Source organism: Natrix helvetica (genome assembly GCF_964273705.1).
Source record: "Natrix helvetica genome assembly, chromosome: 1".
Lineage (NCBI taxonomy): Eukaryota > Metazoa > Chordata > Lepidosauria > Squamata > Natricidae > Natrix > Natrix helvetica.
The window spans coordinates 259863202-259885597 of record NC_138548.1 but is presented as its reverse complement, the minus strand read 5'-3'; the positions used below and the strand labels follow the sequence as shown (position 1 = coordinate 259885597).

General features: G+C 43.2%; 1 protein-coding gene across 5 annotated transcripts; it reads left to right on the top strand.

The window, feature by feature from the left end:
• The first annotated feature begins 2215 nt into the window (after window positions 1-2215).
• Window positions 2216-21956, top strand: PRR36 (proline rich 36). 5 transcript variants are annotated; one of them, XM_081950724.1, is made up of 8 exons: window positions 2367-2547; window positions 8686-8774; window positions 9177-9686; window positions 10160-10214; window positions 13041-13195; window positions 14372-14560; window positions 14660-16939; window positions 19627-21956. In XM_081950724.1, exons 3-8 carry the CDS (start codon window positions 9266-9268, stop codon window positions 20037-20039), a joined length of 3513 nt encoding a protein of 1170 aa, XP_081806850.1. In that variant the 5' UTR covers window positions 2367-2547; window positions 8686-8774; window positions 9177-9265; the 3' UTR covers window positions 20040-21956. The 5 variants fall into 5 exon arrangements, with proteins under 5 accessions (XP_081806849.1, XP_081806847.1, XP_081806850.1 ...); XM_081950723.1 differs by lacking the exon at window positions 2367-2547 and adding an exon at window positions 2216-2326 and having other exon boundaries at window positions 9193-9686; window positions 14372-16939; XM_081950721.1 differs by lacking the exon at window positions 2367-2547 and adding an exon at window positions 2216-2326 and having other exon boundaries at window positions 14372-16939.
• Window positions 21957-22396: the final 440 nt, after the last annotated feature.

The following is a 22396-nucleotide window of genomic DNA, read 5'->3' as shown; positions in this document are numbered from 1 at the left end:
AGGATGACCTTGGCTTTCTAGAAAGAATTTTGTTGTGACTACATAATATGTGACTCCTTACAATCCCCCGCTCCCATTTTCCCACAATAGAAAATGCATAGCAGAATAATAGAAAGTGTGGCAGGCCAAAGACCCAAAAGAAAAGATGGCTGCAGGACATCTGCTTTGAAAGCCCACCTGAAATCAGTGAAATGCCCTGGAAAGCTCACAAAGGACAGAAGTTCAGAAGTGAAAAAATCTATATATGAGTAAGTAAATGTAGACTTGCCATTTCAGAATTACAATAGCAGGTTACCACCAGTTTACCTTTGCCTTTAAAAAGGTAACAACAGGTAGCAGCCCTTAGCCAAATTTGATTAGCTCAGAACAGCGGGGCTAGTTCTTGGATGAGAGGCTACCATGAATCTCGGTCAGAGACTAGACTTGGAAGCTGAAAATAAAATACTTGGAAGAAGGTACCAGTGAACATTTCTGTCTCCTGTTGCCAAGAACATTATATGGTCATTCATGTTCACCGAGTCACTAAGATTCAAGTTTCAGTCTGTTGGAAGAAAAGTCCTTCTGGGTTCAGTTCCAAGTGGGGAAAAAGACACTGGAAACATGGAGGCTGCTTGGAAAGATGGTTTAATCGTGGACAGAATCACATGGCTTGAGCTTCTAAACAGAAAAACAAGAGATGCTGAGAGTGCCTTGGTTTTATGCCCTCTCTGGGTCCCACCCCAGAGCTTCCTGTTCCTGTGGAAGAAATGTATTCTGATTGGTTGTCAGACTCCCAGGGGGCTTAGCTAACTTTGTAGGCTATCCTGAGACCCAAGCTTGTTTGCCTTGCTGGCTGATGTAATTTTCCCAGGTGCCTTGTGATGAGTTTCTGTTTGCTAGATGGGTCTGCCTGAAGGGGTAGATCTTTGTTATGTGGAATAGACTGGCTCAGGCCTTAATGGCCCATTGACAAAGGTGGGGAAGGGGAAGCTGAGCCTCCATTTTAGAGGAAATATTCTGCCCTTTCAATATTTCCTAAAATATTTCATTTTCTAGTAGAGGGGTGGGTTTTAACTTCCCTCAAATCAAAGGCAACCTTTTAGTTACAATAACAACAGACAAAATTTCTAGGCTGATTAAAATGATTAATTTTAAGTCATTACATTTGCTTCATCATGGGTTTCTATCTTGTGCGAATTCAAAAATAATAATAATACAGGAGGAGGGAAATGGAAGACAATACAACTCTTTCCAAATGACAGTGGCTTAGTCTGTACAGGAAGTTATTGACTTATGAAAATAATCAAGTACAGCTGTTCTCCCCAGATTCTTTCATAGAACTATCAAAGACTAAAAGCTGTTGAAAGCTAAAGCTGCCTTTCAGCTGGAGGGAATACTTTGGGTTTTACCAATTAAATGCAGGCAATCTTTCATACTCACCACTGTTGGAAGATTTAAAAGACCAGGTTAGAGACAACTCAGGTTAGAGACAACTCCTCTGGGAGACTATCTATTGTGGTTGCTAAGAGTCAACAACGACTTGATGGCAAATAACCAATCAAATGGTAACCACGCAAGTTAGGACTTACGCATACAACAACAGGATTGTAGTAAAGCCCACAAAGGTATTTTATAGGCTTTCATAAAGAATTAGTTTCGGTGGAATGTCTTTGAGGTGGGAGTTGTTTTGGACATCTCACTTTTCTCATGAGGGAATTTTAAATTAGAGAAATAACTTAGACGAATATATACTAAGAAAAAAGAGCAATGGTTACGCGTGACGGCGCCCGCAATATTCTGATGGCGTGGATACAGATTCACCTAGGATCCCGTCCGGCCTATCAGATGAGCTCTTTGGCCGAGCCTCAACTCCCTCTCCGGAAAAGTAGAGCCTTCTCACCCAGCTCTGCCCGTTGAACCACTGAGGCCGGTTTATTCTTGGGACTTGCGAAACAGGGACACCCCCCCTCCCCTCCCCGTTCCTTTGCAAGGAATCCTTTTCACACTCCCAGCCACAGACCGCCGCGAACGTCCCCAGGGGTGCGTGAACCAGACCTATATTTCCTACGCGAGTGAGGTTAAGGGGTCTTCAGAGGTAGCCTCATAGAACGGCGGCAGCGAAAGGGTTAATGCACTGCCCCGCTTCTCCCTTTCCCTTCCCCCCCCCTCCGGATGAATTGATCTATTAACCAGCTGCCACACTAGCTGGGATGGGGTGGGGGTGGGGCAAGGGGTACAATAGCTGCCTCTTGCAGCCGGAGACAATCGATCAGCTCAGCCCCGGCCTCTTCGCGGGAGTGACATCATCCCTTCCAAATACCAACCGGCACTGCCATTGGCTGGCCAGGTAACTGAGCTGGGGATTTCTGCTCCCCCCCTCCCCTTCCCCGCCCTCACGCCCATTGCCTACTTTGCGGCGGTGGCGCTGTTGCTCGTCCTTTACACACGCCCTGTGCGAGCGGCCGCCGGCACCAGCGAGCGGCACCGACCGGCCTCTGATTCTAGAGTTTGCGCTCGGTCTGCGCTGCGCGGACGGTTAGCGCTGCTCCCCGGCGCAAGGCAAGCGAGGTAAACAGCCGTCCACACATGCAAGGGGGCTGGGGGACGATGCCGAAGCACTGCGGGGCTGGCGAGGCGGTTCCCGGCGCCGAAGGAACTGCAAGCAGGAGTGGGGAGGGAGGGACGCGGGGTGACTCCTTCTGTCTCCCCCTGGCTTGGTGCTTTCGGGGAGTCGCTTGTGGGAAGCGGGGGGAACGGGCGGGTGGCGTGGCGGAGGGAACTAGGCGGCTGCTGCCGCGCGTCTAGAAGCGACTCGCCTGCAGGTGCAGCGAGAGACCGAGCCGCGCCTTGTTTGGGTGGGTGGGCTGGGCTGGGCTGTTGGCTTTGTTAAACTGGGCAGTTTTGGCACGGCTCCTTTGCCTTCCGGCCGAAAGGAAAGTCAGGAAAAGGAGCCGGAGTCTCTTCTCCACGAACCTCGCTTCCCTTTGTGGCTACCCCGGTGGGTGGGTGGGTGGGGGTGGGAAGAATGGCGTTTTAACCCCGTCAGTTTCCATCCCGCCTTTGCCTGCCTTGGTTGCTGCCCTGCTGAACTTAAAAAGGAGGGTTGTCTCTGCTTGCCATCTGCGCTTGTGGCTGGTTTGTTGGACGGATGGATGAATCCGGGGTAATTTTTAGGAACGGGATTCAGACGGTAAGTGCTGAAAGAAAGGGGAATGGGGGTCGGTGGAAGACTCTTGGCGGAGAAATAAAAACAACCGGACCGCCGGAACAGTCCCCGTCTCTCGAAGTGTCTCCATTGAGAGTCGTCGGGGGGGGGGGGGGGTCAGAGGCGCGGTCGCCGGTCCCTTTTCTTTGTTAAGGGAGGGGTCTACGCGGTAGTAATGGGAGGTAGCCTCGCCCCTATGCTGCTTTGTTGGAAAGAATAGTTATTTTTTGTTCCTCTCCTTTTGAGTAAATCATATACACACACATGTATATATACCCACAGTTTATTTGATTTGATTTGTTAAAAAAACAAAAGCTGAGCGAAATTGTTATTTGCTCATTCACCTGCAGCCAATTGATTTTTTTTTAATCTTCACATGGGCTCTTGCAGCTTCCATTAAACAAAGGGATAGGTGCTCTTCTGGGAGAGAAATATATAAAGGCTCTTCTAGTCTTACAATTGCCCTTAAAGCTGGGGAAATGTGAACATTTTGTATTAAAAATAAAAATAAAGAGACCCTGCTCTTCTGAGATGGAGTAAGGGCGCTAAGCTGTGGTAGTAATAATAATGGCATGCTGAGTAGAATTGAAGCAAAATGAGGCTCTTGATGAATTAGCAGTTTTTAAAATGATGTGAGCTGTTCTAAAACAAGAAAAAAAATTGATGGTTAAGAGAAATGGCTGCTTTTTTGGGGATAGATGTTTAACCTCCCATTTTCCAGCTGGCACTTCTAGAGGGCACTGGGTTGGGAAAAGCTGCCCTAACTTTTGTTGCCAAAGAAACAGAATGATTTTAAACCCCTGTTGATGAGGTCAAGAAGATGGGCAAATGGAAAAGAGACACAGTGTTCAAACAATTGATTTTAGATAGTGGTAGAAAAGAGAAAATGGTTTCCAACTGCAACTGCTGGCAACAGATGATGGGAAAGGTTATAAAACTTAGTTCAACACAGATATTGCAATTGATTGTGACTTAAGTGTGAGGAAATGGTGCTGCAGAGAAAGAGATCCACTAAATGCACTCTGTTTGCACTTAACAATCCTTTTACTGGCTCTGTTTTGCATCTGCTCCAACCCCCCCCCCCCAAAAAAAAGACAAGAGCTAATGCTTGGGAGTTGTTTCCACTGCAAGAACCAAACAAATGGATGAGATGATTCAGCTGACTCTTTAGTAGAGGCAACTGAAGACGAGCAAATGCTCTGTTGCCCTTGCTCCATCATGGCATTGAGTAACTCTGTTCTCCCAAGTGGGCTTTTGGATCCAGTTTGCAAAACCAATTAACACAGAGACTAGAGATTAAATGGCTTTATTTGTGCAAATAAAGTGTGGCAGGAAAAAAAATGTTCCAAAGCATGTACACTCTAAGCCTTGGATAAGCTTAGGATGGATTCTGGCAAGGAAACAAAATTAAAACAATTTGTTTCCCTGTACAGCTTTGTTCACAGACACTCATGCCCGTGTGACCTCTCATCTGGATTACTGCAATGTGCTCTCCCTGGGGCTGACCTTGAAGAGCATGTGGAAGCTCCCAGGTGGTGCAGAATGCAGTTGCACGGGTAGCGAATGGTGTCAGATATTCAACATATGTAACACACCCCTGCTGCTTGGGCCACATTGGCTGCCGGTCTGCTTCCAGGTGCAATTCAAGGTGTTGGGAGCTAACAGACAGTACTTTATTTGCACACTTTATTTGCACAAATAAAATCATTTATTTTAAAGCCCTTCATGGCTTGGGAATGGGTTACCTAAAGGTCCATCTTCTCCCAGTGGTTGGTTTCTGTCCAGCTCAGTCTGTTATGGGTCCCAGGAGATTTGTCTTCTCTACTGCAACCCCATTCTCCCCTCTGAGATTAGGATAAGCCTGTCTGTCCCTGCTGGCCTTGAAGCCGTGGCTATATGCCAAGCCTGGGGCCTCTGGTGGAGTTTTTTTTATTTTTTTATTTTTTTGGTGGTGTGCGCTGCCCAGAGTCACTTGTTGAGACTACATCTATGGAGATTCTCAATCATCCAGGTCACGGCTGTCCCAAAGGTGCTTTTTTTCCAAGAGGCAACTGGACTTCCTTTGTTTTCTCCTTGAAGACGTTTTGCTTCTCATCCAACAAGCTTCTTCAATTCTGAAGTTGAGACTATAAAAATAGGATGGATATAGAAATCATACCTATCCTTCCATTCCCCTCCAGCAGCAGCAGCAGCATCACAACTGATGAGGTTTCTTGGATGAGAAACAAAACATTTTGTTGTTGTTCCTCAAGAGGGGGGAAAAAAAAGTCCAGTTGCTTTTTGAAAAAGCATCTTTGAGACACAAGCACGACCTGGGTGGCTCGAGACTCTCCACAGACTATAGAAACAAAATAAAATGCCATAAATTATTAGGTCTTTGACCACAGTGATGTTTGTTTTACTGCCTCTCTGTTCTCACAATAAATGTTAATAGGAACCTACAATTAGCTTGTTCTCAGCTTATCTCTTTCCTACGGAAATTGTCTGTCAGCTCCCAGTTATCTTGTTCAGTAATGGACAGAACAATCATGAGTGTCTTTTCCTCCTCCAACTCCAGCTGCACATGGAACCATAACAGCTGCCTCCCTTTTTATTCCCATGCATTCTATTATCTCTGTTATCCTTCACAACTCTAAGCTACAAGGGCCTCTCCTGCAAAAAGGTCATGGTTGAAGGGGATAGCTAAGTAAACTATTTTCAACAGCTGGGCAGAGGGGGGAATAAAACACATTCTTGATCAAGCAAGGGGGATGGGATGGTATTTTGTGATCCTGGTTTACTATGTGTATAAAAAGCTTTATTGTGTGAATTAAAATTGCCTTTCCATGTGATGTTCTCTAACTTCTGCATGTACATCCTGTACACCGAGGAGGCTCTCCTGTGAATTTTCTTAAATTTCTGCCTTCTAATTACATAACCGGTTTCCTTCAGCCACTGGTACATTCGCCAGATGCCTTTTCACACAGCAGCTTTCTTCAGTCTCGGCACATCCTTTCCCTAGAAGTAGCCAGGTAGGCTGGAAACAGTGAAAGGTGCATTCCAAACACATCTAACTACACAACATGAAGATTAGGAAGTCTTCTTGTGTGGTGTACTAACAGTTACTATGAATGATCTCAAAATGCTTGGGTACGCAGGCTGACAAGACCATGAGGCTGATCACTCAGATGAGAATTGGGGAAAATAAAGAAAACCAGGGGTGATGTAGTTCTCCTTTGGATAGTCCTAGATATATAAGTGTTGCCCTTGGGTTACCAGGTTGACTTTGGGTACTTACTTTGGCATGGCAATTACTAGATCACATATTAGTAGCTAGCAACCCTTTGTATTCTTTTTTGAAAAACATTTTACTAGGATGATGGGCCAAAGAAGCCCAGAGATATTCTGGTAAAACGAGACAACTTTTTTCAACACAATTTCCCATGAACTAATAGAGAAGGTGACAATATGGGTTGGACCATGTTACGGTTTAATGGATACTAGAGCTGTTGAACAGTTACACATAAAGGAAGTACTGAGGGGCATACCAAGGGGCTCTGTTTTAGCCACCGTGCTATTGAATATATTCATAATTTAATGACAGTTTTAAAATGGTATTATCTTTACAGATGATATTAGGGGATTGCAAAGTCTTTGGAGGACAATTTCAAGACTGAATGGGATCTAGTACAATGGAACATTGGACAAAATCCAAAACATAAATTTCAGTAGAAACACATTTATTTAAATTTATTGGCTGAGCAACTCTAGTCGACTCTGGGCAACATACAAAATTTAAAAATCATAACACAGTGAGAAATGTTAAATCAAAAGGCAGCCCAGGATAAAATATTCACAAAGCAAAACCCACAAAACAAAAGAGGAGCCATTAACAATGAGAACTGTCAACCCCAGGCCTGGGACCAGAGCCAGGATTTTAAGGCTTTCCGGACTCCCAGGAGAGAGAGAAAACCATTCTTATCTCTTGGGGGGGGGAGAATGCTGTTCCAGTGGGTGGGGGCTGTAACAGAGAAGGCCCACTTCGTAAGTCCCACAAGATAACCATATTTAATGGAGAAGACGTGAGTGCACCTGCTCTGCTTCATTGCATTGGGTGGGACGAAACTATTGGAGATAAGTGGTCTCTCAGATATCCAGGCTCTATGCCATACAATGCAAATGAAAAGTGTTACACTGTGTTTCCCCGAAAATAAGACAGGGTCGTATGTTCTTTTGACCCCTGAAATAAGCGCTTGGCCTTATTTTCAGGGAGGTCTTATTATTTTCGAGGTGCAGGAGGCAGCGAGCGTTGTCACCTCATGGCTGCTGTTGTGTTGCAATATTTTCGGGGAGGGCTTATTTTCAGGGGAGAGCTTATTTTAGCGCATGCGGTCAAAAGCCCAGTTGGGCTTATTATCCAGGGAGGTCTTATTTTCAGGGAAACGGTAGGAAAATTGGAGTATAGTAAAGGATGACAGAGTACATAGAAATATATCTGAATGCCAGTCACGTAGAATATGGAACAGGTAAAGTTGGTCCAGAAGACATGGCACAAGAGAATGGTTTAAATTATATAGGAGTAGATTTTGGTCAAGAACAATTTCCTAAGCTGCTAAGCAAGAGAAGGGCTGGATAACCTTCTGCTGGGGATATTGTAGTTGTTGATTCATGCATTGGATGAGAGACTGCATGGGATAAGGGTGGTCTCTTCCAAACCTGACCTTCCATGTTTGATAACTGCTGCCTTGCTTATTATATCCTCAAAGCAAATTAGATTAAAGACTAGTAAGGAAACTTGTCCTGCTAAACCCTCACTTGGAGTGCTTTGTGTTGAAAGGAAAGATAGGATGTATGGTAAATGGGGCGTATTTATTGTAAGTTTTGCAGGGATGCCTCTGTCTCTCTATGAGTAATAGTAGTTCCAAGCAATGTACATGGATGTGCTGTTAGTGGCTTGGACTCCTTTCTGCATTCCAGGTAGCCTGAATCTAATAATTGCTGATTCTGATTCTTGTTGCAATGAGTTGGTGTTTCTGCCATATTTCATAGATAACAATTCACAAATTGGCAGAAATACTAGGGGCATAAGTAAGATCAACACTAATCTAAGGAACCTGTGTTGTGTGCCAGTTATTAAATTTGCATGCCTCTCACAGATAAATATGCATCGATGCTTTCTGTGGTAACAATTAGAGAGAAGAAAAGCTTCCATTTCCCATTCAGAATCTCCTTTATCACCCACATTGTAGATTCTGGAAGGGCAAAGCCTCCTGATTCAGAAAGCTAATTGCTTCTGCCTCCCTCCCACCGCCCCACATATACACACTGGTGTTTGTATATATCGTAGGACTGCTGGGTCAATTTCTTTTGCCATGTTTTTTTTATAGGCAGTAATACTTAGAGGAGAGCAGAAGTGTGAATATGCTTTAGATGAAAATGAATCAACAGTGTGTATAGGAATCTAATTTCAGTCTTTTAAACTGTACCTTGACCTGGGTCCATCTGTTTTTTTGGGAATGCAGCTCCTGGCAGTGTGCGGTCTCAATGAGGTTGTTTACCTTTGCCATAGCAAGCTGAAAGTTGCTTTGCTCTGACGTGGGCTCCTTAGAAGGTGAGTTTTGTGACACCCTAGCTATTATTATTGTACGTGATTTCAGACGTGAATTTTGTTGTAAAAGCCTTTGACAATAAAGTAAGGGTAGTAGTATCAGTGAACAGATGACGGCGTATTCGGATTTCCTTGTTGTGTTTTGTCAGTACAGACTTCAATCCCATTTGCATCCAGTGCCATCTTCCACAATTGGTAAGGGGAATAGTCACAGTCTCTCTCTCTCCTCTCTCTCTCTCTCTCTCTCTCCTCTCTCTCTCCCTCTCCCTCTCCCTCCCGCCCTCCCTCCCTCCCTCCCTCTCTCTCTCTATCTATCTATCTATCTATCTATCTATCTATCTATCTATATATATAATGAGTCTTCTTGGGGGTCCAGCAGTAGGTATGGTTTGTGTCACCTTGTAGTGCTCCTCTTTCTCAGGACCAAAGTGAAAACTGCAACCTGCCAAGCCATTCAGACACATACCACCCGCCTGGAGCCTGTGAATGTGAAGATGGATGACGGTGGCAGAGCTGCTAGCGGAACCTCAGTTTCGCAGACCAGTGGGGTGGCAACTGCTAGGAAGGGCGTGCCAACTGCTTGTCCCCCTGCTGCCAAGCAAAAGGCCAGCAAGCCCCCCCAGCCACCAAACAGGGTTCCCAACAAGAAGCAGCCAGCGGCCCCTGGAGCTGCTTTTCCTTCAGTTCCTAGTGGAGCTTCCAGAACAATTGGAAATGGACCTGCTCGGAAGGCCAACATGCAGCAGCCAAAGCAGCCAGCATCCAAGACTAGTAGTAACGTTGACAACTTGTCTGCTAGAGCGACAATGAAAAAGGCAACAGTGGACAAGGCAAGTGGACTGAAGACTTCGGAAAAGACAGCTGCGGAGAAGGAAGTGCAGCCGAAACTCCCAAAGGTGACCACACAGCCCACAGGTATGCTTTGCCTGTTTTTCAGCATGGAGTAATTTAATCCTGGACTTGGTTCATTCCTGCATCTTTTGATGATGGTTTTAGTCATGTTTTTCAAAGTGTACTAAGTGTTCCAAAGTTACTGATTTTTTTTTTAATTCAGAAAAAAAGCATTGAGAGCCATCTAGTATTAACTGTTGGGAAGAATGCAAGAACTATATAGATCTCTTTTCCTAGATCACTAGATACTGGATGGCTTTTTATAACTTGTAACCAGGCAAGCGGGATTCCCGGCATTAAGCCGTGGTAGACTGAATTCTGAGGATGCTGCATCTTCCCTATTTTCTCTGATGTTTCTCTAAAAGCCACGAGATACTGTTCAGTCCTGTGAAAAAGGAACCCTCCTTTGTCCTACATTTATTAGATAACCCTTGCATGTGTTCATTGCAATTTGTCAATTGTTAAAGATGTTGCCTTTTTTTTTCTTCTTCCATCAGCATCAAAAGCACTTCCAACAAAGCCCAGCAGAGCTGAACAGAGTAAAACTTCCAGGTATCGGCTTTGGGTATCAGTTTCAGATGCACCAGTCAAAGAGTTGGGACATTTAAATGTTTTGTATGATTGGGCTGATTTGTGGAGAAATGCCGGGTTTTTTGAGGTTTAAAGCAGAGTCTTGGTGGCGGGAATAGTTGTGAAATTATGGTGGGAGCCATTGTTTGTACATCAATATAATGTATTCCTTCAGACAGGTCAGGTTGCATATATGGAAAGCATAAGCACGTGTCCTATTAAATCAGTCCTTGTAGCATATGAGTGACATGTCTGTGTCTTGTTAGAAGCCTGGATTTTTGCAGGGCCACTCTGGCACTCTGTCCATTGCACCACTGTCTCTCTTGACATCATAGCAATGTGATATGACCCCCAATTAAAAGCATTAGAAAGAAAGAAGGGAATATCGCAAACAGTGCACAAGCTTATTTAGATCGGTAATGTAATAAGAGTAAATCATATTATTAGCAGAATGGAGGGCTGCCAGCTTATTGACGTTAAAGCCAAGGTACGCCTCTGTAGCAAGGCAAACCACTTTATTGTCTAGTATACAAGTGTACATACTATTGCATACTATCATTGATGCAGCTGTAGATCTAATGAGGGGCTCTAACTATCCACAATCAGTGGATAAAAGTATTGAATAAGCTGTTCCAGTGCAAGGGCTTCCGTTTGGTGGGATCTACTGTCCTGAGCCCAGATAGCTTGACTGTTGTGTTCCTGGCCTGGAGTGCTGCTGATCTACCGTGGTTCCTCCAAAATACAACAGGGTCTTATTTTCTTTTTACTTACAAAATATGGCCTTAGGCTTATTATAGGGGAGGGCTTATTGTTTTGGGGTTGCCGGGCGGCTGCTCCCTTGCGAACTGGCTCCCGAAGAGCCGGGCACAGCCTCAGGGGTGAAGCAGCCATGAGGTGACCAAGCTCACAAGCAACCGCCTGGCAACCCCCCTCTCCAGCCGGGCAGAGCGCCATTCATTGACCTAGGAGGTATCGCTAAGATGCCAAGCTCTCTCTATAACAGCCTTCTGCAAACAGGTTAAAACAGAGCTTTTTCATATAATGTTTGAAGATCAACACCATTGACAGTTACTTTTGTTTATATTTGTTTTTCTATTATGTTATTTTTTACTTTGAAAGACTTAGTCATATATATATATATATATATATATATATATATATATATATATATATATATATATATATATATATATATATATATATATATATATATATATATATATATATATATATATATATATATATATATATATATATATATATATATATATATATATATATATATATATATATATATATATATATATATATATATATATATATATATATATATATATATATATATATATATATATATATATATATATATATATATATATATATATATGTATGTTGTATTTGTGCTGATAAATAAATAAAGGGAGACCAGTATGGATCCATTTCAAGCTATTTAGCTCTCATCAGCTAGCCATACCCTTACTGGGATTTGAACCTGGGGTGTGTTATATACTAGGCAGACTTGCTAGCCACTACACCACCGGTTCTCCTTTATCAGCTAAGCCAGGGAAATAAGTATGTGTTTGTGTTACAACCCCTGGTATGCCCAAATATGGGAGGGAGATCACTCCTCCCTCTTTCTGTCCTTCGGCTCATCACAGAAAAGTGATCTCCCTCCCATATTCAATCCAATTAAGATCTCATACTGGTGCACAGAAATTATATATATATATATATTTCTGTGCACCAGTATGAGATCTTAATTGGATTGAAGTGAGATATAAATGGAATAAATGGCTAAACACTAACTTAGTGGTACAGTAACTAGCCTCATAGTCTCTAAAGTATTACAGTCATTCTAATAAAGAAGGAATATGTAATTTTGTCACATTTGGATTCCTTAGAGAAGCCCATCAGATTAGCTAATTCAGCCTTCCTGCAACTTACAGTACAATACAATACAATAGTACTTGGTGTCTTTCAGAAACATTTTTGACCATAGCTTAGAATTCTCAATCAGTATGCAAAACTGGAGTGATAATTAACGCATCTAAAGGGCATCAGGTTAAGAAAGGCTGGATTAAGCCACACCCTGAACTGTATTTGGGGTTGTGTTAGTTGTGTAGAAGTGAGGTGGTTATCTGAAAGAGAAATCCCAGTCCAGCCTTAAATGCCAGTCTCGGAGAATGTAGTTGGAAACAAAGGTTTGGGCAGAGAATCAAACATTCTGAAATTCTAATTGCTCCAAATGAAAGATAATTGAATATGCACTCCGATTATATTGCTGCAATCTCACATTTTTAGCCTCAGCAAGAATTGAGAGGAGATGGGTGAACAGTAAAGCGATAAGAGTAGGTTAGAATATATGCCAGATGCAGGGAATCTGAAATGACTCCAGATACTGAAAATAATTGGAGGAAATGGCTACATTGCTATTTTGTGTTTATTCTCCCTTGCCCCAGTTTATTTGAATACTGGAAGATGCCATCCGATGCAAGAGGTAGGTGGGCAGCTAGAAGGAATATATTTCAAGCTGTTAACCAACATGGAAACACCCCATCTGGTTCTTAATCAAATGGCTGAGATAATTGAAGGGGTTTTTTTTATAAAAAAAACTGTAGTCCTTTTCTCTTTACTGCAAGCGTTAAAAGCTGGTACTTTTCAGGATTGGCTCATAGACTCTGAACTGGCAAAAGCTTCAAGTGCATTTGCATTGAGGCACCAGATTGCTGAGACAATTGTGCCTTCTATGTTTTCTAAGGGTTGGGACAAGGTTTTCTGCTCTGCATAATTGTTTGCTGTCTGTTTCAGGACTTGGTTGCCAGGAACAAAGAATTCAACCTCATCCTCTTTAAACAGAACTGCCACTAATGATAAGAACGTGGGCAAACATAAGCCAACACCACCACCTGCTGGTCAGGCCATGTCAGCGCAGCAGCAGAAAAACACACCGGCAACACAGAGAGGTACTTAGCCTGTGGTCATAACACAAATGCCCCATCTGCCTTACCAAAACCTGAACTTTGCACTGTCTAAATGGGAAAGGTCACACTTCACAGAACTATTAGATGCTACATATAGCTGGGAGTGATCAGGCTAAAGGCAGGTCATTATACAAATGTTCTTTCAATATTTTCACAGTGATTTTTGTTTTCAAAACATAGAGGATTATTTTACAATTCAAGGATCATAACTCTCTAAGATCAATCAGAATTATCTACGTTGCAAATGGAGTATCAGGGCAGCAAAGGGTAGCTTCACTAAAAACACCTAGTAAGCAGTGGTGGGATTCAAATTTTTTACTACCAGTTCTGTGGGTGTGGCTTGGTAGGAGTGGCATGGCATGGTGGGCGTGGCAGGGGAAGGATACTGCAAAATCCCCATTCCCTCCCGATCAGCTGGGACTCGGGAGGCAGAGAATAGATGGGGGTGGGGCCAGTCAGAGGTGGTATTTATCGGTTCTCCAAACTACTCAAAACTTCCGTTACTGGTTCTCCAGAACCGGTCAGAACCTGCTAAATACCACTTCTGCTAGTAAGTTCTTGGCAGGGTTTTTCCGCCTCTTAGATAAATAGAACTATGTTCCCATTTCATCATTTTCCTCTAATGTTTTCTAATGTTTTTTACTTCAGCTTCCATAATTTCCAGTCATAGCGGCTTTTTTGTGGGGGGCGCATAGCAGCTTTTGTTGGTGTGTCTTCCGAAGAGATTGTGCTGAATTCTAACTGCCATAACAATCGGCTAGCAAAACCACAAGTGATTGGAATAGTTAATATTCCACATCTGGAGAAGTTAGGGAGGTCACACTAAGCATTAAATACTTTAAAAAGTGCAGCTTATCCCAAAACAGACTTGGTGCCTGCCAAGTACAAGGAGTGAAAAATGACATCATCAGTAAGCCCATTGAGAAAGGGACCATGACCACTGAAGCATGGCCACTATATTATTTTTTTTATGAACAAATCCGTTCTAAAATGGAAGGTCGTGTTCAATTGCAAGGGAATATGAACCTTGAAGCAGAAGGGCAGCTGTAGTTAGAAACAAGCCTTAGGCTATTGGAGGGCTTTCAGGCATTCTGCATAGATTACGTGTAAAGCTTTTCGACTCCAAACAAATATGTAAAATGTCTTTTCTTACTCCAGATGCCTCTAGAGCTGCCACAGCTTTAAAGGCCAAGGTTTCAAGCGCCAACTCCTCTGGGAAGATGACACCTACCTTAAAGCATCCCAAACACTCGGCCTCTAAATCACAATCTGAGCAAAATCTCAGAGAGAGGAATGTGGCTGCACCTATGAACAGCAGGCTTGCAACAAAGAAGTTTTCAGATCCCGGTAAGCCCCAAATTCCAGCCAAGGCAACTGGTGGGAGTCTCCATCCAACCACTCTTCCAAGAGCTGTTGCTTCTTCTCCCAAATCTCTGTCTCCTTCAGGCAAGAAGCTTCTGAAGAAAGATACTCCTTCCAGTCGTGAGCAAGTATCCCGGCAAAAGAAGCCTCAAGAGACCATTGCCAAGGAAGGGAATGGCAAGAAAACCACCAAGGAAGCGGAAAGTGCTTCAAACAAGGATGCAAAGTTTCTAGAAAAGTTGGAATCCGCAGCAGCAGAAGAAACTGTTGACCAGCCACTCTCCCAGGAGACTGCAAACAGTTGCATAACAGCAGTAGGGATGGAGCAGATGGAACCAGGAGACTTGGAAGAAGGCAGAGCTGAACAGACAAACATAAACGCTTCAGAAGGGCTGCCTCCAACACCCCTTGAAGCACCTCTGGTCTGCCCTGGACCACAGGTTATCGGTATATCCTCTGTTAGTGAGATGCCTCACTTGTCCACTGCTGATGTCCTGGAGATACGTTGTGGTAGTAGTGATGAAATACATAATTTAGAGCCAGAACTCCCTTGTGAAACATCTCCTCCCATTCAGTTGGAGTTCTCTCGCCAAACTTTTCCAGCAGAAACCTTACGGCATGAAGAAGGAGGCATGGACTCTGAGCATCTCAGAAAACAAGCATCTCATTTCGATGCTCCAGTGGCTATTGAGCAGCCCCATTTCTTGCACAGCCCTGACACATCTTCTCTTGACGTACATGATATTTCAGCAACATCCTTTCCAGCTGAGGATTCCCAGATTTTAATACGCGAGTCCATTCCTATGCTTGAGCGATCTCCTTCTTCTGAATCCTTGACCTTAGAGTCTGAGTTGCTTGAAGAGACTCAAACTATAAAGCTAGTAGTATTGGCAGAGCCACAGGAGGAGTCCAGTCTTTCAGCAGAGCACTCCCTCTCCGTTAGCCAGTTTGACCCTACCTTAAAAACTGCAACAGAATCTCTAGCAGCCGGCCACAATGACAGCACTGAATTGGAAATGGTGAACAAGATATTGAATTTGGGTCAGAACTCAGAGGAAGAACTGCAGAAGGAAGTGGCATCTCTAGAGGTAGGAAATGCAAAACTGAAGAGCCCCCTAGATCTTGCAACTAAGGATAGTGAGTTTGCACAGAAAATAGTCCCTTCTCAGCAGATGGATGGTGTGCATTGTGTCCCCATTCATGCTGAAAATGAAGAGCTCATGGAAGTTCTCCAAGTAGCAGATCATTTAGTAATGGGAGCAGCTAGTCAGTACCAAACCCGTCTCCCTGTGTTTGTGGCAGCAACCTCAATTCCTACACAGTTGCCTGGAGAGCCCTTTGCAGGCTATGATGATCAGTCTAGCAGCTTAGATGAATATCCCACCATTGGAGAACTTGAGGACGATGCAGTCATTCCAGAAGAATGCATGAGTAACATGAAGCAAGAAGAGGCCACCCAATACGAAACTCCAGACTTCTTGTTTCATCCTTCAGGGGAGCTCTCACCAAATAGTGGTACTGCTCAGCTGTCAATGCACAAACCTCAGAGCTTGCCTTTGAAGAGCTTGGAGTTGTTACAAGAATACCCAACTGAGTTGACTGAAATGCCAGAGTTGCTGTTAAGTAGCACAGGGCTGAAAGCTCTCTCCCCAGAGAAGGGGGGCTCATCTTCCAAATCCAGCACCTTAAGTGGGCCTGATCTGGCAGGTAAGAGCAGCAGTGAAACTAGCACACCTGAAGAGCTGCGGGAGTATGACAGTAGCTCTGGAGTGGAGTCCAAGTCAGATGAGAAACTGGAACAAACTTGTCATCAGCTCCTGAGTCCCTTGGAGGACCTTCCTGGTGAGCTTGATCTGGGCATCCACATGGAGAAGGGAGATGATGAGGCAGAGACCCTGCCAGCAGATGAAGTCCTTGGAGACCCACCTACTGAACCCACTGTGTCCTCCGAGGAGGAAGCCGAACTGGACGCAGATCTTCTGAAGGAAGCAGGCTTTCCCAAAACAGTATGCCTCTTGACGTCACCTCTCCCAACCAAGTCCCATTTGCCCCATTCGGTAGAGGAGTCGGACGAACCAGGTTCTGGTGATGCTGGCACAGAAACCCCAGCCTCGACCAACTCTGCAGCTTCCTGTGATGTTTTTGGTGCCTTCCATCTCCATTCAACTGACAGCTGTGGCAAAAGTCCTGGGCTCTCTTCCCTAGACAGCGAAGAACATTCCACTGAGGGCGCCAAGGAGACCTGCGGCAAGATCCCCATGGATTGGGAGCAACACTTGCACCTCACCCCAACGCCCTTGAAGACTGGAGGGCATGAAGAAGAGTCATCACAGCCTTTCCCTGCCGCTCATAGTCTGGCTGCAGGTAATGTATAGAAATCCTGCCCTGTCTGTGTTGGATGGGCCAACCTGTGGTATGTTAATGTGCAATAGTATCCTGTAGGGAATGGAGATGACTTCCTTCCTCCTTGTGTATCTGTTCCATCTGTGTCTCTAGCCAAATGGGCATTTTCTTGTTTTTGTGTGTCTTAAAATCTTTTCTCTCAACTTCTTACAGACTTCTTTTGGGAAAGTTGTGTATATTTTAGTGCTTTTCTTAGTGGTGGTGGTAATGGTGGGAATAAACTTCTTCTTAGCTTTTCAATATGTAAAATAAAGCATCACTTTGTCTATCTGATGTGGCCTGTATTGTTTTTCCAGAGAATCTGTCTTCTCCACCTACCCGCCCATACCACTTGCAGTTTTTAACTTGGAAAGAAGGGTGCCAAATAAAATAGCTGTAATGATTTGTCTCTGAAGTCCCACCAGGATGTTGTGGGTCTAAGAAAGAAAATAACTAATAGCATCTAGAATGCAAACAGAAATTATGGGGTTTGCTATATATGAACTGGACAAATATATGAGTGGCATGTGGGAGAAGCAAACTTTATTTAGAATATATGAATAAGTATCAGGAAAGTTTGATCCATCAGAATAGCCTGAGGTCCTCGTCCTGCTCAGCAGCCATGAGCTCCTGGGGGATGACTTCTTGAATTATCCTTTGGTAAAGGTTCATTTTTGCAATTTCTTCATGCCATTGGATTTTGCATCTTTTGGTGCATTAGGCTCCAAGAACATTTAGAGCAGGGATCTCCAACCTTGGCAACTTTAAGCCTGGAGGACTTCAACTCCCAGAATTCAACTCCCAGCAAAGCTGGCTGGGGAATTCTGGGAGTTGAAGTCCTCCAGGATTAAAGTTGCCAAGGTTGGAGACCTCTGATTTAGAGAGCAGAGCAAGGGACTAAGCAACATAATAGTGTTGAGAGTTCCACAAAATGCTTTGGCTGTTAGATGTTTTATGGGGCTCACAATTTGATCCAAGTTGTCCGTCACTCTTTCCTCTGGAATCATGCACATTTCTGTTTTTAGTAGGCAAATATCCTAACCTTGGGTGGATTCATTAACATACTAAGCCAAAAGCAAACATGCCATATTGAAGTTTAGGAGAACACGAACCCAGCCATAAAAAGCACGTTTATTGTCTATACCCTAAAAATCAGGGCTAAATTTAATAGATTTTTGATTGAATGTTAAGAAAGAAAAAATTCCCACAACAAAAAGCTGAACATAAGAAGCAAATCATTGAAACTATCATGTTTCTATCACAGGAAAGTCTAGAGAGCCATTTGTTAAGAATACTCTGCTTCCCTGGAATGAACAAAAGGTTGATTAGCTTAAAAGTCCCTTGCTAATTAACCAAGGCAGATTTCCTTTAATGAAATCCCAGTTATTAAATGTAATAAACGATCACAATTATTCTACAGGAGATTGATTGCATCTAGATCTTTTCAGGCCATAGATGTACTGGAATAGCAGGAAGGCCACTGAGGAAAACTCACATTGTAATTTCCTGACATAGCATGTTTGTGGATTCAAAAATGATTCAGCTTTGATATCTACTTTAGTATTCATAATTAGATAAATAATTTCATACTAATTGGTTTGCTAATAGAAGCTGAGAAACAAATTAAATCCTCAAGTCCTTCAACTTCTCTTTGCTTCATTATTGCTGGTTGGTAGAACCTGGAACCAAGCAGTCTATAGATAAATTAGATCCTGTTAAAATGAAGTTTTAATCAGTCCTGAGAACCTTTGCATCTCTCTGATTCTGAGAAAGTTTGAGGTGATAGTTGTGAACAGTTCCTAGGGGGGGGGGGAGCTATTCAGGAAGTAAAGGGTTGCTGGTTTTATATATACCGTATTTTTGGGACTATAAGACACATCAGAGTATGAGGCGCACCTAGATTTCGAAGAGGAAAACAAGAAAAAAAATAGTTTTTGGCCTCCACGCATCTGGTTTTTGCCCTCCTCAGCCCCCAGTAGCACTCTGCAGGCCTCGCAAACCCTGTGTGTGTCCTGTTTTTGCCAAAAATGGGCCTGCTTTCGGCCTCCCGAACCCCCCATGCATCCTGTTTTTGCTCTCCCCAGCCCCCAGGAGCACTCTGCAGGCCTCCCAAGGCTTTCACGCATCCCGTTTTCACCGTAAATGGGCCCATTTTGGGCAAAAACGGGACATGCAGAGTGGGGGAGTTGGGAAGCTAAAAACAGGGCCGTATTTGGTCTATAAGACGCACAGACATTTCCACCCACTTTTTAAGGGGGAAAAAGTGTGTCATAGTTTGAAAAATACAGTATATATATATATATAGGTCTCCCAAAAAGGTAGTCCTAGCAGTTCTCATTCATAGCCAGTGGAGCCAACTAGCAGTACACAAGCATGCAAAAATGGTCTCGTACTGGAGACATGCCCCAATACAATCTCTGAACCCATTTTAAAATGAATTAGTTGGGGACACAACATTTATCAGCCGAGCATTGGCACTATAACTGCAATGGAATGTATTTCTTGCAAATCTGAGAAGCATCTCCCTTCCCCCCCCCTTTAAAACCTAGTCTCTTTCCACTTTCCCTTTTCTTTTTTGTTCTTGTCTGTCCCTTCCTTTGTGTCTGTTGTGACCGCTACCAATCCTGAGGGCCATCCTTTCCAACCCAAGCTCCTTGCCCTATTTGTAGGTGACAATGGGGCTGGCTTGCCCTTCCCCTGGGATCCATGTCCACCAGAGATCCTCTCCACTATCTATGAAGTAGAAAGTGGTGCTGAAACACCTGGCCCAGATGAAGAGGATGGGAGCCGTTGCTTGCGTGCCACCCCCCGAGAACAGGCTCTTCAGCTAGGAAACTTCCAGGCTACAGTCGTACAGCAGCTAATCAGCCGAGCCCTGCTCTTCCCAACAGAAGCACCTCCTGGGGCTGTCAGTGGGAAGGGGGCCATGAACAGCGAAGCAGAGATTGGCAAATGGACAGAACTGATCTCCCCTTTGGAAGAATCACGAGCCAGCATCACTTCTGTGACAAGCTTCTCCCCAGAGGACATGTCATCCCCCCATGGGGATTGGACTGTGGTAGAGGTAGAATCCTTCCACTGATTATTTCCCCCTTCCCCCTTGCAAGTTATATATATATATAAAGCATTTTTTTTGTAGGTGAACCACTACTTTTCATCCAAGTGTATCTATTAAATGTCCAGGAAGGGTCAAGTATTAGCTGACTGGAGATACTGCTCTCCCCTTCGTCTCCAGCAGCTAATGGTAGGAGTAGTTAAGCACTTGTGAATCATAATTACTTTTTTCCCCTGGTAGTTTTCGGCCTTAGATTTTTTTGGTTCAGCAGAATGACCAACCTTTCATGTTTGGGACTTCCAGGGCATACGTTTATTTCCAGAGGGTAAGGCCCATTTTTTTTAGTCATAACATGTGATTGTGCCAATTATTGATATCACTATCTGTCAAACATGATAAAAATAAAGCTCCCTCCCCCAGATACTTTGATAAGTGCTCCTATGTTCTTCATTAATGATAGCTATCAGTAAGAGAAGATGCTATTGGCCCTGATTACTGACACCTCCTCATGGAAAGCTATCAACATTTAGTTGCCAGGCTGCTAATATTTTGATTTTTTTTTCTTAGTAAACTTTCAAAATCAAATTTCCTGGCAAAGGTGTTTTACCTTGAGAGGTTTTTTTTGTTAAAGAAAGGAGCATCTCAAAAGTTGTGCCCACACAATACACTTGGGATGAGACCTAACAGATGAATTGGTATATTATCAAACAGCCTGGATTTGCACAATATGCGAATTAATCCATGGACATGGATTAATTCAAAAAAGGTAGCTTAAATGGGTTGTGTGGATGTAGCCAGCATGGAAGAGAAATTTACAAATGAGGACATCTTAAGTGTTTTTGAATGATTGGTGTATCTACTATTTAGAATCTGAGCACTCTTGTCTACTTCTATGAAATGGACAACTCAGCAACAGATGCAATCAGTGGCTGGAAGATACCTTGGATTCAAAGGGAGATGCACTTTAGCATCCTAAACAAAGCTAGGTAAGAAAAGGCTGTTAAAGAACCGGTTTTGGAATTTTTTTCAAAGATATAATTTTCAGACCACTTGAACTTATCTGAAATGGAAAAGTTTAGAAAATGTAGGGACCAAGTTTCATTTTGATGCAAGAGATACTTATACTTGCTCTAGCCCAAGCTCCATGGTTATGTAGCTGTAGGTAACTCCATTTTTTTTGTCTTTGTGATGGGTGCCTGGCCAAGTAGAGCTGTGTGTGTGTCATTGTGAGGGGCTTGATCGGGGCCCATGCAGTGGTGGGATGAGGAATGTCTGGCACAACTCTTGTTGTGAATTACAATTCCAAGCAGCCTCTTGTCAATTTGTTTAACTGTTCAACGTTAAGACATTTTTCAGTAGCACCTAGAGAGTCAGATTGGCAGTTAAACCATGCTAGTTTTGCTCTGGCATTTGTTAGTAAGAGTAGTATGAAACTGCACAGCAGCTACAGGATGATGTCCAGCAGCATGAATAGATAAACTGACTCCATCACACAACAGCAATTGCTTAACGGTTCCCTTTCGCCCTGCCATATTTTTTTGTTGGTGCCACATTTGAGAGTTGACATTAAACTGCCTATATTCAGAGCAGAGATCTCTAAGTTAGTCTGCCCTTCTAACCCACTACCAGATAAACAATGTGAAAAAGATTTTTCTAATTGCCATATTAAAAAGAGGTACTGTACTCATGAAGCTAATCGGTTGCAATACTGCTGCTCTCCTGAAAAACTGAACGTGAAATGTGTTTTTAAAAATGTTCATCTCAGTAACTCTGCCATCTTCCTATACCTGCCTTCCCAGTAGTCCCACTAATTAACATTGATATGGAGCCTTATTGTCTGTAACAAAGTATTAATGTGTGCAACTTTTTTTTGTAACGTAGCAAAGTGTGATAAATTACAGTAGATTTTTAAAATAAAAATAAATTTGAGGTTATTCTAGTGTCCCTCTTTGAAAATTGTTTGGTTTTTAATAGTCAGAATGCAGTGCAAAATTGGTTACATTTTTAATGGCTCGGGGCCTCTTGAGTCTACCTAAAACAAGGTAGTTGATTACTTGACTAATTCTTGAGAAGCCACTCTGCAGATTAAAGTTCTTCTGCCGAACCAGAGCCTTGTTAAAAGATACAGGCCAGGTCTGCTTTTGTGTAGAAAAATGGCTAAAGTGCCATGGCTGTAACTGTGCTTTAAATTTATTAAAATTCTAGGTAGGCTCGAAGAAGTTCACAATCTGAATTTTCAATACTACAGGTGAAAAATTAGAATATCGTGCAAAAGTTCATTTATTCCAGTAATGCAACTTAAAAGGTGAAACTAATATATGAGATAGACTCATTATATGCAAAGCAAGATAGTTCAAGCTGTGATTTGTCATAATTGTGAGGAT

Coding starts and splice junctions, on each gene's coding strand:
- PRR36 (XM_081950723.1), top strand. CDS start 9,266: ATGGATGACGGTGGCAGAGCTGCTAGCGGAACCTCAGTTTCGCAGACC. Junction 9,687..10,159: donor GGTGACCACACAGCCCACAG/GTATGCTTTGCC, acceptor TTCTTCCATCAG/CATCAAAAGCACTTCCAACA. Junction 13,196..14,371: donor CACACCGGCAACACAGAGAG/GTACTTAGCCTG, acceptor TTCTTACTCCAG/ATGCCTCTAGAGCTGCCACA.